The sequence below is a fragment of the Zonotrichia leucophrys genome, chromosome 10 (assembly GCF_028769735.1).
Source record: "Zonotrichia leucophrys gambelii isolate GWCS_2022_RI chromosome 10, RI_Zleu_2.0, whole genome shotgun sequence".
Taxonomy (NCBI): Eukaryota; Metazoa; Chordata; class Aves; order Passeriformes; family Passerellidae; genus Zonotrichia; species Zonotrichia leucophrys.
In genome coordinates this window covers 7427008-7443363 of record NC_088180.1, presented here as the reverse complement: position 1 = coordinate 7443363, position 16356 = coordinate 7427008, and the positions used below count along the sequence as shown (strand labels likewise).

The 16356-nt window shown below is 37.4% G+C and overlaps 1 protein-coding gene across 8 annotated transcripts in view; it reads right to left on the bottom strand.

Moving 5' to 3' along the window:
- Positions 1-1766: 1766 nt before the first annotated feature.
- The window catches only part of NEDD4 (NEDD4 E3 ubiquitin protein ligase), a 51053-nt gene continuing 36463 nt past the window's right edge, over positions 1767-16356 (bottom strand). For all 8 annotated transcript variants that reach the window (XM_064721994.1, XM_064721995.1, XM_064721997.1 and 5 more), the window contains 18 exons: positions 16251-16316; positions 15542-15661; positions 14937-15143; positions 13763-13840; positions 13449-13503; positions 13301-13359; positions 12399-12464; positions 10931-11160; positions 10258-10379; positions 10089-10159; positions 8955-9050; positions 7873-7946; positions 7658-7718; positions 7029-7088; positions 6825-6932; positions 6132-6228; positions 3613-3685; positions 1767-3535 (listed from right to left, as the gene is read on the bottom strand). In XM_064721994.1, coding sequence (XP_064578064.1) covers positions 3433-3535; positions 3613-3685; positions 6132-6228; positions 6825-6932; positions 7029-7088; positions 7658-7718; positions 7873-7946; positions 8955-9050; positions 10089-10159; positions 10258-10379; positions 10931-11160; positions 12399-12464; positions 13301-13359; positions 13449-13503; positions 13763-13840; positions 14937-15143; positions 15542-15661; positions 16251-16316 — 1746 coding nt within the window. In that variant the 3' untranslated portion in view covers positions 1767-3432. The remainder of the gene's footprint in view (positions 3536-3612; positions 3686-6131; positions 6229-6824; positions 6933-7028; positions 7089-7657; positions 7719-7872; positions 7947-8954; positions 9051-10088; positions 10160-10257; positions 10380-10930; positions 11161-12398; positions 12465-13300; positions 13360-13448; positions 13504-13762; positions 13841-14936; positions 15144-15541; positions 15662-16250; positions 16317-16356) is intronic.

The following is a 16356-nucleotide window of genomic DNA, read 5'->3' as shown; positions in this document are numbered from 1 at the left end:
GAAACAGAAACCACATGTGAACAGACAGCATGAAAAATAACAGATAGAAGAATCTTGCCTCCTAACAAACTGACATTATTTTTGACCCCACAAGAAATTAGCAAAATGAAGACAACATTTAAAAGTACACAAATTCAGTTTTAAGTATTTAATGTTTTAGCAATTCCCACTCTAGGGAATTAATGAGGATCACGTATTTGGTAAGTAATGCTGAAATTGCACTAAAAAAAGTACACAAGGAAAAAAAAAAGGAAATGTGTGCCAATCCAGGACATGTTCCATGTTGACAGTATGCCAGAGGCAGCCGTGTCAAGGATATGTGTGCAGATTTTTGTAAAGATGTCATCAATTAGTGAAATAGCACCAAACTGTGCTATGGATCTACAGAACAAATCAAATGTCAAGGCACTAGATAGCTTACCATCCAAGTGTATGCATGAAATAGTGAGGTTAGAGAAACAGGATAAAGAAAGAAAATTAGTAGTTTACACTCATGTATTTTGCCCAGGTTTTATTCATTCTCTAACAAAAAAAACCCCAAAAAAACCAAAAACAAAACAAAAAAAAAAAAACACCCAACTTGTTTGATATGCTACAGATGTGATATTTTAATAGCAATTTAAAATAATTTCAGTCATGTGTTCTTCAAACTGCCTAAGTGAAGACTCAATGGCACTTTCTATAGAAATTATTGTTTTTCACAAGGGAAATTATTGTTTTCAAGGGAAAAACCAACAACACCCCTTGCCCCAAACATGCGAGTGTTGAATGTGTCTTGTTCATGCCTAAAGTCTCATTTCCCCACCACCAGACTGCAGAGCAGTTACACAGACATTACCTTCAGAGTAAAGGAGAAATTTTCAAGTTTGCACTGCAAGTCTTTGTTGAGGTTAATCTATACACTTACCTTTTTCAGGCTACATAAATTCCCTTCAAAAGCATCATAACCATTTATTCAGAAACACCCTTTACTACATAACTGTAATAATTAACACATAAAAAACCACCACCAGCAGCCTTATTAAACATGCAATAGGAATAGTTTACCTTCCTAGGGAAGTTCAGCCCCTAAAAAATTTCCCAGAGGTTTCACACCATCCTAACACATCTAACGCTGTGCCAGCAGCTCACATCCCTGCTGTGCCAGCAGCTCACATCCCTGCTGTGCCCATCACCCACGGTCCCAGGGGGCCTGGCCCAGCCATCTCCAGTGCCCAGGGAGGCCCTGTGGCCACTCCCAGCCCAGCCAAGAGTCCAAATCCCAGGCAGAGCCTCCACTGGAGTCTCCAGGATCTATGAAAGATTCCTGGAATCAGCACTGAGCTGCAGAAGCCACAACCAACAGGAGGGAACTGTTGTGCTTACAGCTCTCCAGCTGCTGGGGCAGGGTTTCAGGGCCCTGTCCCACTGCCCACCCCGCTGTGCACCTGCCAGGAGGGTTCCCAGAGCAGGGAGGAGCCTGGCCCTGCCTCACCTGCTCACTGGCCTCAGCATCTCTAGGCTGGCCATGCCCTGAAGGCTGACAGTGACCCAGAGCTTCTAGAAAAACACAATGTGTGTTTTTGCAGGGCTGCACATCTCAGGAGCAGAACACCAGCAAACAGCACTGCTGCATCTTCACTGCTCTGCAAAAGCAGCAGCATCTTGTGGTGGAACTACTGCTGTGGCCTACCTAGGAGTACAAAAATGACTCAATTCTTGCTATTTCAAGATTACTGATTTGCACTTCAAAGAACTCAATCACAACTTATTAGAATAAACTTTTATTTACTGCTTTCAGGATCCTTATTTTATACTTTAAAGTATGCAACAAAACCTGCTACATTCAAATCTATACAGATTTACTGATATATCATTCACGTTTTACAAAACTGCATATAGATTTGGGAAATTTGTATAAGTTACCTTTATTTACATGTAATACTCTCAGTCCTAATGACCTAGTCAAAGGATAAAACAAAGTGGGATTTTAAATATCCCTTAAGACCCATTAACATTTGTTACATAATTTACATATCTTCAGAGAGAGATGTGCTACACTTCCTTCTTGCATATTTATAAAGACTGTGACTAAACAGAAATTTGGTGGCCAAAGCTAGGTACTGTCATTTCCTTAGATCATATTGGTAATAAAATGTTAAAATTTGAGCAAGTCAGGTATACAAACCAATTTGTTTTCTTTCAGAACCAACTTTGCTAATAATTTTGACCAGCACTTGCTCAAAAAAAAAGTTAATATTAATACAAAAAAGACCCACATTTACAAAATAAATCAAACTAATATTTATATATGACAAGTTGATCTACAATAAATTGCACATTGTTGGTTATGACTTTGGTTATACTGTATTAACAAATTTGGTTTCTAGACTAACACTGGAGAAAAAAATATAAAAATGCAGCTGTAGAAACTATCAACCTGTAAACATATCACAGAACCAAATTCTGCACCTGATCAATGTGCATAACCTCCATGCAGTTCAGGAGTTTGCACATAACAGACTGCTGAATTTGGCCCAGAAAACCCTGTAAACATGTTCTTTATTGTTATGTAGTGCAATACTGCAAGAATGGATAATAAAGGCCTCTAACTATCAGTAACTAAATACTGAGTGATATCCATACAAATTTCATTTTAAGATTGATTTGTTGCAAAAGGCTGAATTGAAAATATTATCGTTCAACTACAAATTTATCCAAAATAGTGATGAACACTCAATAAACCAACATCAGTATATAAATTTAAACAAAAAATGGATTTCTCATTAAAAGTCAGAATTATGCTGCTTATCTGTTTTGTATAAAAATCTTGGGTTTGTTACACGGTTTTAGCAAAAGCAAGTTAGAAACAGAAGTCTAACAACTGTATCAAGTCAGTGTTCTGCAAACAAATGTTTTCCAATGTTGTATCTAATTTGCTGAATTATAAGGTGCTTTGGGCAGATCTGTTGCAAAAAGCCTGAAGCAGCACAAATAATGATATTGTAATACATGAAGTTTGTTGGGTTTTTTTTTGTTTGGGTGGGTTTTTTTAAAAACAGTTTAACAATTTCATTTGCTTCTCTTAAAGCAGCAAATCAAATTTAAATCCTCTGCAAAGATTTCTTCACAGCTTTACTTCAGTAGTTTACTGCAGGACAGTCTCAAATACTGTACAAGAGGCAACTGCTAAAAACACTTTAGTTTTTCACTTACTTGGCACTGGCTGATCCAATGTGTATATTGCATGTATCAGCAAATACACAAAACTATGGAAATGACAAAATACATTTTCAAAAGTTAGTGATTTTTAATACTTAGTTATTTTACACCCTATGAAGATTCAACAGCCATGTGACTAAATACAATGGTAGTCCCTGGAAAATTCAGATTTGTTTGTAAACCCTTAAAACGAAATTGCAGCACTGGACCAACATAATTTATGTCTGTATCTTAATCAACCCCATCAAAACCCTGAGTGTTTTCAATGGCTAGAAGAAGTTTATCCCATAAATCTTCAAACGAGTCATACGGAGGCAAATCCAAGCGATTAAAGCTGAAAAACAGATGAAAACTCTTAAGTATTTTATCACTTATACTAGAGGTCATAATTCATCTGAATTAAATACTCACCAGGTATGAGCTCTTGGCAGTTTTTCAGGGGTACCCCACTGTTCAACTGTGAACAACTGTGGTCCATTTGAACCTGAAGAAAAGAACACATCAATTTTCACCCTATTATAAAAAATCCTTTTATAATCAGAGATACAAATGATGACCTATTTGGGGGTTTTGTAATCCAGGGCTGACATCTGAAGGAGCTATCTATATGAATAAAATACAGACTATAGAAAGTAAAAGTCAATAATCCCAATTCTCTTGTATTTTTTGCTATACCTCAGTTTCAAGAGACTTCTACACCTTCAGCTCAGAAGTCTAAGACCTAAATGTTTATGCATGGTAGCTGGTATTGAAGTTTTTATACTTTATACTTTTATAAGTATTATAAATTTGTATATTAAATTGCAAAATAAGTTTTATTATTATGAATTTTATACTTTTTTATACTTTTATAAATTTTGCATGTAAAAACTTAGACATGTTTATCACCATGTGCCAAGTTTGATAAGCTGGTAGAAAGTAGTCAATGCACCTATACAGCAACAAAAATAGAGTCACTGAGAACTTTTGGAAACATGGCAATCATATGTGTACTCCCAGGATGTTTTTATGCACCTGAGAGAACATTTTCTGGCTAGCAAAAAAGGCCGCAGCTCCCTCTATCCTTCAAGAACTCTTACAGCATCCTCAATTCTCCCCAGGCAGATGCAAGGAGTATTTTATAACCGTTTCCTTAAGCTGGGAGAAGTCTGCAGTTAAAAAACGAGGAAGACAAAAGCTGCACTATTTCAGAGCGTGTCTGTTCAGGGTGCCGGAGCTCCAGCACGGCTGGGCTCGCTGCCGAGCTGGGAGCCCTTGAGGAGAGGAGCCACAAGAGGGAGATCTCGGCCAGGGAGCGGCTCCAGCGCTGCCGGCGGGCGGGGAAGGGAAGGGAAGGGCCCGGCAGCGGCACAACGCTGAAAAACCACGTACAGCTCTTTCGACACAAGGTACAGGAAATTTGTTACTGGGGTTTGGTAAGGACGGCATGCTGGGCATAGCAAAGCAGAAATAACTGTAGGAGAAACAAACAAAGCACTGTGCAAGACAACTGCTAGTTGAATTTTTCATTAATGGGTGAGTGAATATAACTACAGAAAACTGCTCAAGTATATTCTAATCCCTGGGCAGAAGGAAGCCAAGAACTTCAGCAGTTTCTTCCCCTGTATCAATTCTTAGTTCTGTCTCTAGCAGTGTTCATACACAAATAAGCAGAGCTCCTGGGGCAGCAGAATTCTGCCTGGGTTCCCCTGTGATGAGCAGGTGCTGTAACCCCAGCAATGCCAAGGCTCAGGTGCAGCAGCAGACACATGGCTGAGCCTGCTGAGCACACTGCTCTTCCCACTGCCACTCACAACTCTTTTACTGATGGAACAGAAAAAATAAACCAAGTACCTCAAGCTACATTATGGAAGGTATAGGTTGGATATTAGGAAAAAAAAAATTCACTGAAAGAATAATAAAGTACTGGAATGCTCTTCCTAGGGAGGTGGGAGAATCACCATCTCTGGATGTGTTTAAAAAGAGACTGGACATGGTGCTTGATGCTATAGTCTAGTTGAGGTGTTAGGGCATAGGTTAGACTCAATGATCTTAGAGGTCTCTTCCAACCTCATTATTCTGTGATTCTGTGATTTATAATGAAAATGAAGACATGGAGAAATGGGAACACAAGACGGGTGGTTCTGTTCACAATCCTTTTGTTTTATAAACAAATTAATGTCCTGTTTATAAAAAGGAAATGTTTAATCAAACAGGCAAGTTAGACTATTCAGTCATTTGCACAGCATCCCAAGCACTTTTAGCCTTAATAGAGTAGTCCAGCAGAAAACATAATAGCTGATGGCAGCTGAGAACAGACCTCCCCTAAGCCAAGCATCCCCACCCATTGTGGGCTGCTCTATCTGCCTGCCCACAGTGGCTTTTCTGGCTTTGCTATTGAAATTTGCTCCCTGCTGTCCTCTGCTTGTCTCAGTCTCAGCATTGTAGGTTCAGTACTTTTCTTCTAACTTTATGTTTAACTCGTGACATTTCAGTGGTCCCCTTTGGAGTATATCCTTACAAACAACTGCATCTGTACAACCATGGCTTGTGAGCAGATAAAAGCAGTTGTGGAACTGAAGTTAACTGCTGATGCCAGCATGTCTTTGTAATCAGATCTTGGATAACTGAGAATTTTCTTCAAGCTCAATCATGTGTTAAACAGGGATTTTTGCAGCTCTTGAGAACTTTAAAAATCCACATTCATTTGAGAACTCCTATACATTTAAAAACTTCAAAACCAGAACTAAACCAATATGCTCCCATACAGAACATGGGAAACGTGATGTAAGTGACTCTTCTCTAACTTTGTTTCTTATAACTGCCAGTACATACTACATTTTAAAACAAAATTTGAAAAAAAATTTGACAATGTCTGAAGTCAAACATCAGGAAAATGTTGGTACCGGGTTCATTGTTACTTAATTGTGAAGATAATCTTAAGTACTCACCATAGAGCTCAGCAAACCCATTCATGGGAACACGTGATGTGCCAGTAACAAACTGAAGTAATCTTATTCTCTTTTCAGAGTCCATCATTAAGACTGCCTATGTATGACAATGATTACAATTAAATATTTCTTTTTAAATTAAGGTTTTAAGCTAATAGACTTATGCAAAATAGTATCTACCTCTAAATCATTATCTATGAAATATATATGCATTTTTTTGGTGACACACACAGTCTAATTCACTGCCTATTGCTTAAAGCTATGAAGTCAACAATTTTTTAATGGCACTGTAACAAGAGCATGGTTACTGGCTTAGCAGGCTGTTAAAATGCTTCCCTTGAAGATTTGGCCCCCTACTTTCTTTGAAGTTTCTTATGTTATGAACTAGAAGCCAAATTCCTGTAATTTATTAAACAGAACAGTTTAACACCTCTTTAGTGTAACCATGCCAGGAAAACCTACACAAATATATTTTTAACCCCAGCCAGACAGGGATATTTTTGAAAAAGCAATCATCAGTATTGCATTTACATTCTTACCACGCATCTCACCTTTAGTTTTCTTACTTTCTCAGGAATTTTAATGGTCAGATAATATTTACCTAACCTTTTAATGAATCAAACTATAAACTAGCAGAAAGGCAGCAGCTTTTGAACACATTTTCAAGAAGAAAATATTAGAACTTCACGATACCTTCCAGAACCACTGTATTACTTGATGGTTTATGTTGTAGCCATTTTTGTACTTTGTGTGTAGTTTCCAATCAGCCACGTCCACATCTCCCAATCCACACATTAATAACTACACAGATAAAAAAACCAAACAAACAACACCAAAGTTTAAGTCAGTAAACTAAAGTTTCAACATAATTTGTTCTCTTTTCTATGATACACCTACCTCTAGCTCATTTTCATCAAAAATTTTAATCAGATCCTGTGGTATTAGTTCAAAAAAGCCCTAAAAAAAGATGAGGGAAGTTTGTAAAAATCAAAGCAACATTATTTTAGTTTTTAGTCAAGAAGAAGGATATTGTGAGGCTTTGGTAAACACAGCCAAAGCAATATATCAAAGACAGATGTTTGGACACCAGTAGTCCTCAGTTTCACTACAGTACTTTTAATTGATTTCTCACATCTTAACTGTGCAACACTGAGTGATGAGTATGAAGTCTGAATATCATCTATGTAATACAATTGGTACAGAAAAGGGTAAATTGCCTAGTTTAAATCAAACTAATATAATTAAATTAGGTTCGATTTCTGCAGAGGTCATTAAATAGTTTGCTCTGCAGCTAAAGCTGTCAGTCAGGATTGAGAAATAAGCAATTTTTCAAGATGAATTAAACACTTCAGTAAGAACATACCAAAATATTTTTAACTCTGAAATAATTCACAGCTGACACTACAAACAGTATCGCTGTCTTTTCTAATACTTTAAACAAAATGATTAGTGAGTCTTCAGGGTGTCCAAAAAATATCAGATGCAACAAACCCTTAGAAGAATGCATTTTGTAATTAGAACTGTACCTCTTTAAAGGCTGTCATTTGTTTCTGTACTCGGCTCACAAATCTCCACTGAATTACAAGACTGCAAAAAAATAAAAACCCAAACAAAACGGCATTTAAAATAAAAGTGATTTATATACAAAGCAACAACTTCCTTTTATAATTAAAGCTAACACAGAGCCCTGTGCTAGAGGGCAATCCAGTGAGGTACATTGCACACAGCAGCCACTACTCACTGAATGTAGTCTCTCTTGTTCTTGTTGGTGACAACTATTTCTGATCCACCACTTTTCAGTTCATGTTGATGGGTCTAAATGCAATGCACAGAACGGGTCTTAAACAAGGTGAATATATAACAGAATTCCTATGTTAATATTAGATAATTCATACAACTCTTGAAGACTGCACAATTTGAGAACTATGAGAAACAGATCCAGCCACACAGGTCATCTAATAAATAGAATGTGGTACATTAAAAAAAAAAAGATGTATTATTAAGGGGTGCAATGGAAAACCTCTATTTTGTCTGCTCTGCTCCAGCACACCACCCAAGACTGCACACAGGTTCACAGTAAGGCACACTTCTCTAACCGTATTCCATGACCCAGCCCTCACTCCAAAGCTCAAGGAAAAACAATGACAGAAACCACTTCAGCAATCATCCCAGTAAGTGAATCAATTCACATCTCTGTTACAGAGTGACTTATACTGCTAGAACACAAATATCTCACTTTCAGTTACCACTGATACACATTTTCATTGCTTCTTCTCAGGCTCACTGCTGTTGCACAAGACCATAAAGGTTATTATCCTTAGATCTAGCTGGCAACTGCAGTTTGGAAGTTTTATACAAGACCTGTGGTATTTATATATAATTATCTTAAATAGCTTTGTATGCACTAACAAACTTGTTTATTCTATAGGTTTCTAGTACATCTTAAGAGAAAGGAAACATGTTACATCTCAGCAATTCCTGCATTTTCCAGAGGAACTCATCCTTTCCAGCCAGTCACATAAACCCAACCTCTACTCCAGATCAAATCATGGTCTATGGATATCTTCGTTTTGGTTGCCTTCACAGCAACAGCTACATTTCAATGCAAGTAGTATTCAGCAAAAAAGCAAAAGCAATTTTTTAAAGCTCTGCTCATTTCCAAGTCCTTTATCACAGCAGGCTGAAATGCACTCACCACATGAGTGGAAAGAGCTGAGTGAGTGAAGGAGTTTTCTTAACACCATACACATAAAATCCCCGAATTCCACAGGTCAAGTATTTTCTTCATGTTTTTTCTATTCCACATTACATAAACATACTAACCTGACCAAAAAGTTCTTCATCAACTATAAATCTGAGGTCCAGTTCTGTTGGATCATTTTCAAGAATCCATCTCAGAGAATTGTAATATTCACTATCCTGAGAGAAAATTACAAAAGAGTAAGTGCTAAATAAAGTAGCCACCCTATAAACTGCAAGAGGTTCCATGACAGCCCAGTGAACACTTCTGCCTAGGGTAATCCTATACTGGACACAGAGACACTGCAGTGGTACAAAGCTCTGAAGACCTTTAAAACCTGATGGCTCAGCAATCCTTGTAAATGTCCTTCTATCAGGGAGTGAAGTGAAGGATGAGGAGGGCAGATCTAGCTTAGATATTAAGAAATTCTTCCCTGTGAGTATGGTGAGCCACTGGCACAGGGTGCCCAGAGAAGCTGTGGCTGCCCCATCCCTGGAAGTGTCCAAGGTTGGACAGGGCTTGGTGCCACACCCTTCTAGTGGAAGGTGTCCCTGCCTTGAACCCAAACCATTCCAATCATTCTAGAGCACCAAACAAAACCAAATCAAAACAAAAAAAATCTGGACACATCTATAAATCTATTACTCAGATAGCAACTACATGCTGTAATCTTAAAGGGCAGCTAAACCAGTAACAGATTAAAAAGACAAAATAAAAATGACTTTGCCTATGAGCATTCTAGATAAGAGCCATTATCAGGGAACCAACCAAACAAGAAAATGGACATGTTTCTCCTCTAAAAATGTTACATTGTATCATTCAATTTTCAGTACCTGAAAATTATTAATTTTTATAATCAAAGAAAAAAAATAATTTAAAAAACAGGTTAAGATAGGAATCCTGAAAGTATTTATATTCCATTTTAACAATCTCAGAGTCTAAAACACTTTAAGAAAACATCACAGAAAGTTTAGGTTCCAGTTTCCAATACAGCTTAACTGACTTGAACCTGAGTCTAGGTCTTTGATTTTCATTAGAAGTTTTAATTCCTATACAGCTTACAGACTTTTAAAAGATGTAGCCTAAAATATCTTTTAATTGTACATTTTCAACCTTCAAAATGTAGATTATAGATATGTAGATATTATAAATAGATATATCCATAAAAATTATAAATTAACATTAGATTTGTCAACATGATAAAGCAAATTACATACCACAGACTCCATATCATGTAGAGTTATTGGTTTTTGCAGCATCATCTTGTAAAAAGGACGAATAAAAAAGGCTTTAAAGAAGAAGAAATAAATTTAACAGATGCAACTCAGGACTCAAAACACATTCAATATTAATCTGAACATCACATTACATAAGATAAATACTTACCATCCAAAAGTTTGCCATGGTAAACAGCCATTCCAGCCACACGACCTATAAACTTGAAATAAGAGAGATGATCTTCATTGCAAAGGCCAGAGTTGGGATTGATCTGCAGAGTATAGTTATCTCTGAAGAGTTGAAGGAGGGAACAGGGAAGAGAAAGAAAAATAAAAATGTTGTACTATTGGATCAATCTCACATCTGAAGATCTGAAAGACATCACTTATGAAATCAGTTATTGCTTTTCATGATGTTATCTAATATTAAACAATACACAATAGAAGACTACTAGTGTATCAGAAACAACCACCAGGAACCACCTCAGTAAGATGGAGATAAACCAAAGAGAAGGGATTAACTCCCATTCATTTCAAAGCAGGGTAACATCCTCTGCATTATGGTTACATACTGCCTCTTCTGCATGCAGGAGATGGTTGCAAGCACATGCTTGTCCATGCAAAAATGCCATGGCTTATGTTAGGACTGCTATAAAAAACCCCACAATATTGTCTCCACATTACTCTTCTGGCAAGCAAATAGGTGCAGATTGTTGCAGTTATTATCAACTAAACCCTCTGGTACATTTGCCAGGGCAGCAGGAACCCCATTTTTAAAGAAGGTACAAGAAACACAATTTCTTTTCATAAGTTTTCACATCTTCCAGAGTGGTATTACTTACGTAGCTGAATATTCAAACAATCCATAATAAGGATTAAACATTTCTTTAGAGAGAAGGAAGAACCATTCCCTGGCAACTCCTCCATAGTCTAAACCTTTTTCACCATCAAATTCAATCCAAAGTCTTGCTTTAAGGAAATCTGCTCTCTTTACAGCTATGATTCTTCTGTAAGAATCTTCAAGGATTGTTGTGCGATGAATTTTCATTTCAAACCTATTTGGAATATCACTCTAAAAAAGAGAAACATGAAAACAAAGAATAATGAAACAAAACCCAGCATCTTATCATTTTGCAGAATATGCAAATTCTGAAAACAGACAAAGAGTACAGAAACTGTTTCCTTACTGCACTTGGAAACATAACAGAGTATGATTGAAAAGAGGCTCCATTTATCTACAATTCAACTAGCAAAGAATTTTAGATGCTAACTTCTATTTCATGCTAAGAAAATAAAGTTCTCACTAGTAACAGCATACGGGCAGTTGCTCTGCATGCAGCGAGGCATGGAGTCTCTTCTGACACTGGACATTTATCATATTACACACTTGATTAAAAACAGCTCACAGTTGACACATAAAATTATCTGGAACCATTTTACCTGACTTATTTCACCTTCTAGTTCAATATCCTATGAGCCTAGGCATCCTGTTCTCTCACTTGAGACAAAATCTACAGTTGTATTTAATTCTTACACTACCACAATTGTATTGTGTGGCTGAGCTCTCTATCTCAGATTAAGATAATGACATTTGAATGAATGCCAATCTTGTTTTACTAGGAACACAAAAAACGAGGTGCATGTATAATTGTGTGTAACTTACATGCAGCTCAAAGTGCACAGGCAGACTTGGCAGGTAGGTGAAGCATGGATCTAAACCCAAAGGTTATTATTTATGTAAAATATCTCCCAAGGATGTAAAATTTGATTGAACTTGTGCAGACTCATTGTTATCTGGCTGTCCAGATGCTATTTACAGTCTTTTATGCTACATGTTATAAATATACCTGGCACTGCCACTTCAAACTAGAGTTTGGAAACAAGATCCATAAACTTCAGATTTTAAGGCTGTAACAACCTATTGCAGTCATCCAACCTGATCATGACAACAGAGATTTCTACATAGACAGACTAAAATCTACTCTGAGAACTTTCCATATTCTGACTTTCAAAAACTATTCCATGCACGATTAGTGATTTCCAAACTTTTCTGTTGGCAGTCTTACTTTCAGGGTCATGACATTTTAACCTTTGAGAATTTTGGCTTTTTAAATTAGACTGCTTACAGTCTTCATCAGTGCATAAAGTCAGAAACCCTGCTGCTAGAGCAAATGCTAATTGTTATGAAGTTGGTGCTTCACAAATGTATTTGTGATCAGACAGTAAATTTACCTTCCCTGTAAGTTTGCTTTCCCTTGTTTAGGGGCCTAAGTTTCATAACCTTCTGCTGGATTGCTACTGATTACTGACCTGTTTCTTCAATTTCTTTCTGAAGAATTCATACTTCCTCTTATAGTCCCTGGAGTAAGGCACAGCCTTAGGGAAAAAAAAGAAAAAAAGTCTTGTGTGTCTTGTGAAACACAGACAAGCCATTTAAATTCTGAGATAACAGGAATACATGTTTTACTGAGTGCCAGGGGAAACTTCCAGTTTGTAAACACCAGGAATGAAAAGCACCTCTCTGTTCAGATCAGATCCACAGAATTCATGCTGTACTTCCCCATTAGCTCAGGAACTGCCCGAGATCCCTGAGTGGCCCAGATCAAAGTGAGCAAAATGCCTTTGGTGACGTCCATTTCCCTGCTGGATCATGAGAGACCTGGCTACAAACACCTCTATTTTCCATGGACAGGGAAGGCTGTTTACAAATGCAGGCTATTAATAAACACAGATATCAGCTGAACACTAAAACCCATCTATAATTATAATGTAAACCATCTTTGCAATTAGTTCTGGTAATTTCACACTACAGATTAAGTATTGAGGCTGGATAATTATTTTCCAGTTGAAAATCAATTTAATTCCTTTTGAAGCCCTTTTTTTTTCTTTTTCTTCTTTTTTCTCAAATTTACTTCATGAATTGAGCTAGTGTGGACAAGAAATAAATAAGACTTCCTCACACACTTCAAAGCCCTCCCCCCAGTCTATAAGGAAACTTTCTTACTACCATGGGAACTGCTTTTTCTTTCTGGCATTTAAAGACCATTTCCCTAGAAAGGTCTCTAAACAGCTTTTAAAAAGAAATAAAAATGCTTTGTTCAGATACCCTGAAAGTTTCACTTTCTAGACTAACTGATAAATGACAAGAGTTTATTTGGATTCTATTAACAGTATTTCTGAAAAATATGAAAATCTACATTAGGAAATCTTACTGGTCCAGTTATTGCCACATTCTGCAGTCGAGGATCCTCCCATTGGGTTCTCTTTGTATCTGCAAGAGATGTTTTAATTAGTTCCATTAATTCAAATAATGGTCACAAATAAAATGATAAGTAGGGAAGAACGCTACATTGTACATACTGTGGTTTATGAAGAATATTCTTCCATCTGTGTGAGTTCTCTCTTCCCACCCTGGCTGTAAAAAGACAACATTTTTATTTCTCTTTTTAATTACATTTATATTATAAACTTCTGATCATATAGTCTGCATAGAACTCAACAAGATCTGCAGATGAGGGCATTCCTCTCCCATCTACAGTCAGCACTGAAATTCAAAACAGTATCTTTTGTAGGAAAGAAGCAGGCTGCATTTTCTCATGTGCAAATTTCAATAATGCTAACTTTAACAGTTAAACTGTTTCATCTGCAAAACAAGTACAAAATGGTTTACTTACTGGTAATGGGCCCAGGTCAACTGGATCTAGGGAAGTCTTTCTCCTTGGATGAGCAGAAATTTTCAGTCTTGGATCTTCCTTTGAAAAGAAAACAAGCAGCATGTTAAAATCCTTTTGCTGTTTTGTTTTGCTTTTAATTTTTGTTTTGTTTTTATCAATAATTTTGTCAAGAATATGCCTAGTACTAATTAGGTAATGGTTACATATTCTGCAGCCAGAGGAATCCTTGTGGATTCTCAGTCCTCCAGTAATTTACAATCATCTTCTAGTAACCTCTCACTTGATTTTATTTACATACATATAAATCCTTCATTCAACTCAATTTTTGTGTAATTGAGTTGAATTACTCTTTCCACACCATTTCTGACACACCTTATACTTTTTGGGTTTGGTGAAGTTTTTTGTTGTTTGGTTGATAGGCTGGGATTTTTTGTGGGAGCTAGTATGAAGGTGGTTGTGTTAAGGGAGTTCTTTTTGTCTGCCTGGAGAAAAGAATACCCACTTTGAATCAACTTCATGCACTTCTCTTTCCCTTCCACCTGCCAGTACCACTGACTGACTCTGGAGATGCTGAAGCCCACCTAGCAGCGCTGCCAGTGGTGTGCAGTGCCCCTCTGTGGAACTGCAGCTGCACAGCTCCCTCATCCATACGGCACTGGCACCTGCTCTGCTCTCCTAAGCATGCACAGAAATTTCTGTTGTGCCCTGTGATAAATTCAAGGTAATGGATTTCCTGTTGAAGGTATATTTACTGAACTCATTTCTGTGAACACCACCTATAAGCTACCATAGTTCTGCAATGACATTTAGGAGGGGCTCACATCTGCAAAGCAGATTCCTGTTTTCCTCCTTCCAAGCTAAACTTTCAAGTACCAATACAATTAGTAAAATTTATAATCTTCTATCCATGACAAGTATTATAACTTGGCATTTTTATTACAGATCACTCAGACTCACACAGAATATTTTGGGTTGGAAGAGACCCAATAAGGATCATGGAGTCCATCTCCATGGCCTGTACAGGGACTGTTTATTAGCACCATGATCTGACCATGCTCCTGAACAGACACAGCTATCTATCACACTAAAGAAACATATGGAAGCTTGCTGAAAGCAGCCAAGTTTGCTTCAAGAGGAACTAGAATTCCAGTTCATGAGAACAGTTTTGCATTACCCATGTTGTAGTTTTGGTATTGTGGTCAATAAAGAATGGTCTCCCATTGGGTGCATGTCGGACTTCCCAGCCTTTAGGGAGAAATCCTTGCTCCATTTCAGGCTGCTGCTGAGAAGACTGTTGTGATGAATCACTTGCTGTTGCTTGTGGCTGTCTTGCTACAGAAACACTTTGTGCAGCTGATGCCTGACTTGTTTCCGCAGCAATCTATGGAAAATGATCAAAAACATCCTATCAAATCAAAGCCCTGTAAAACAATATCTTTTTTCCATTAGCCCATATTTTGAGTGATGAAAGCAGGTTCATAAAGCAAGTCCCTGAGAGATTCCATGATATCAACCACACTGACTAACAATCACTGACTGTGGTGAAGGTTTACAGAAGCTTTCCAGCCTCCTCAGTCAGCTACCTCTCTCGAGAAGGGAGAGTGACTGCCATGAACATTACTGTTGCTAACTCTGTGCAGTCCCTCAGCTATTGTATGTGGTACTTTACAGTCTATGCCTCTTGCACATTCTATTTCAAAGCCATCCCCACTTCTATTACACAAGATGTTTAAAAGGCTCAATGAATAAAAACATCAGCAAATTGAAGACAGGCAGTACCTGTACAACTGGTTTTATCCAGGTAGTGGTTCTAGAATTGTGATCTATATAATATGACCTTCCTTTTTCATCTTGTCGTTCTTCCCAGCCTGGGGGTAATCCAGATGAAGTAGGCAGTAACTAAATATTAGTGATAACAAGACAAAAAACAATTAACAAACTATGAAACTTACTGTGAAAAGGTTTTCCTCTGTCAATTTAAAACAACAAAACTATATTCCAGAAGGTTCATGACTTTTATGAGCTGGATAAAATAGATAAGTAGTATTGAAGTCCTTTCTGAATAGTATGAGGTAACAGATTTTTAGTTTTTTGTTTATACAAAATTCAAACTCCTCATGTTAAAGGATTCATTTATATACCTGGTTTAGCCTGATCCAGCCTAGTACTTCTGGCTATAAGATCACAGTTTGCAGTGTCACCATAAAAGCAAAATGGAACGTGGTATAGCTTTTAATTAGAAGTAAACAATTAGAAGGCAAACCATTTGAAAAATGAAACTCATATCATCAGGGCAAGACTACTTCCTTCTGCAGGCTATGCATCAAGATAATGCTAAACAAAGCTGAAGTGTGGAAGCTTTACAGCTGAACCAGACCCGTAATGGCCATTTTGTCAGGACAGCTGCTGGGCAAGGAAGGCCAAATCTCATTTGAGATGTCAGCAGCTAACACAGCTAAAAGCCTGTGTTTTTTGAAAAATGACTTACCACTGGATGTGCAGGCTGCTCTTCAAGTCTGTATGTCTGCAGACTACCTCTTCTGCTGGAATGGTTCTTGAAGGAGTGGAGAGGAATGACACATTAGCTATTACTG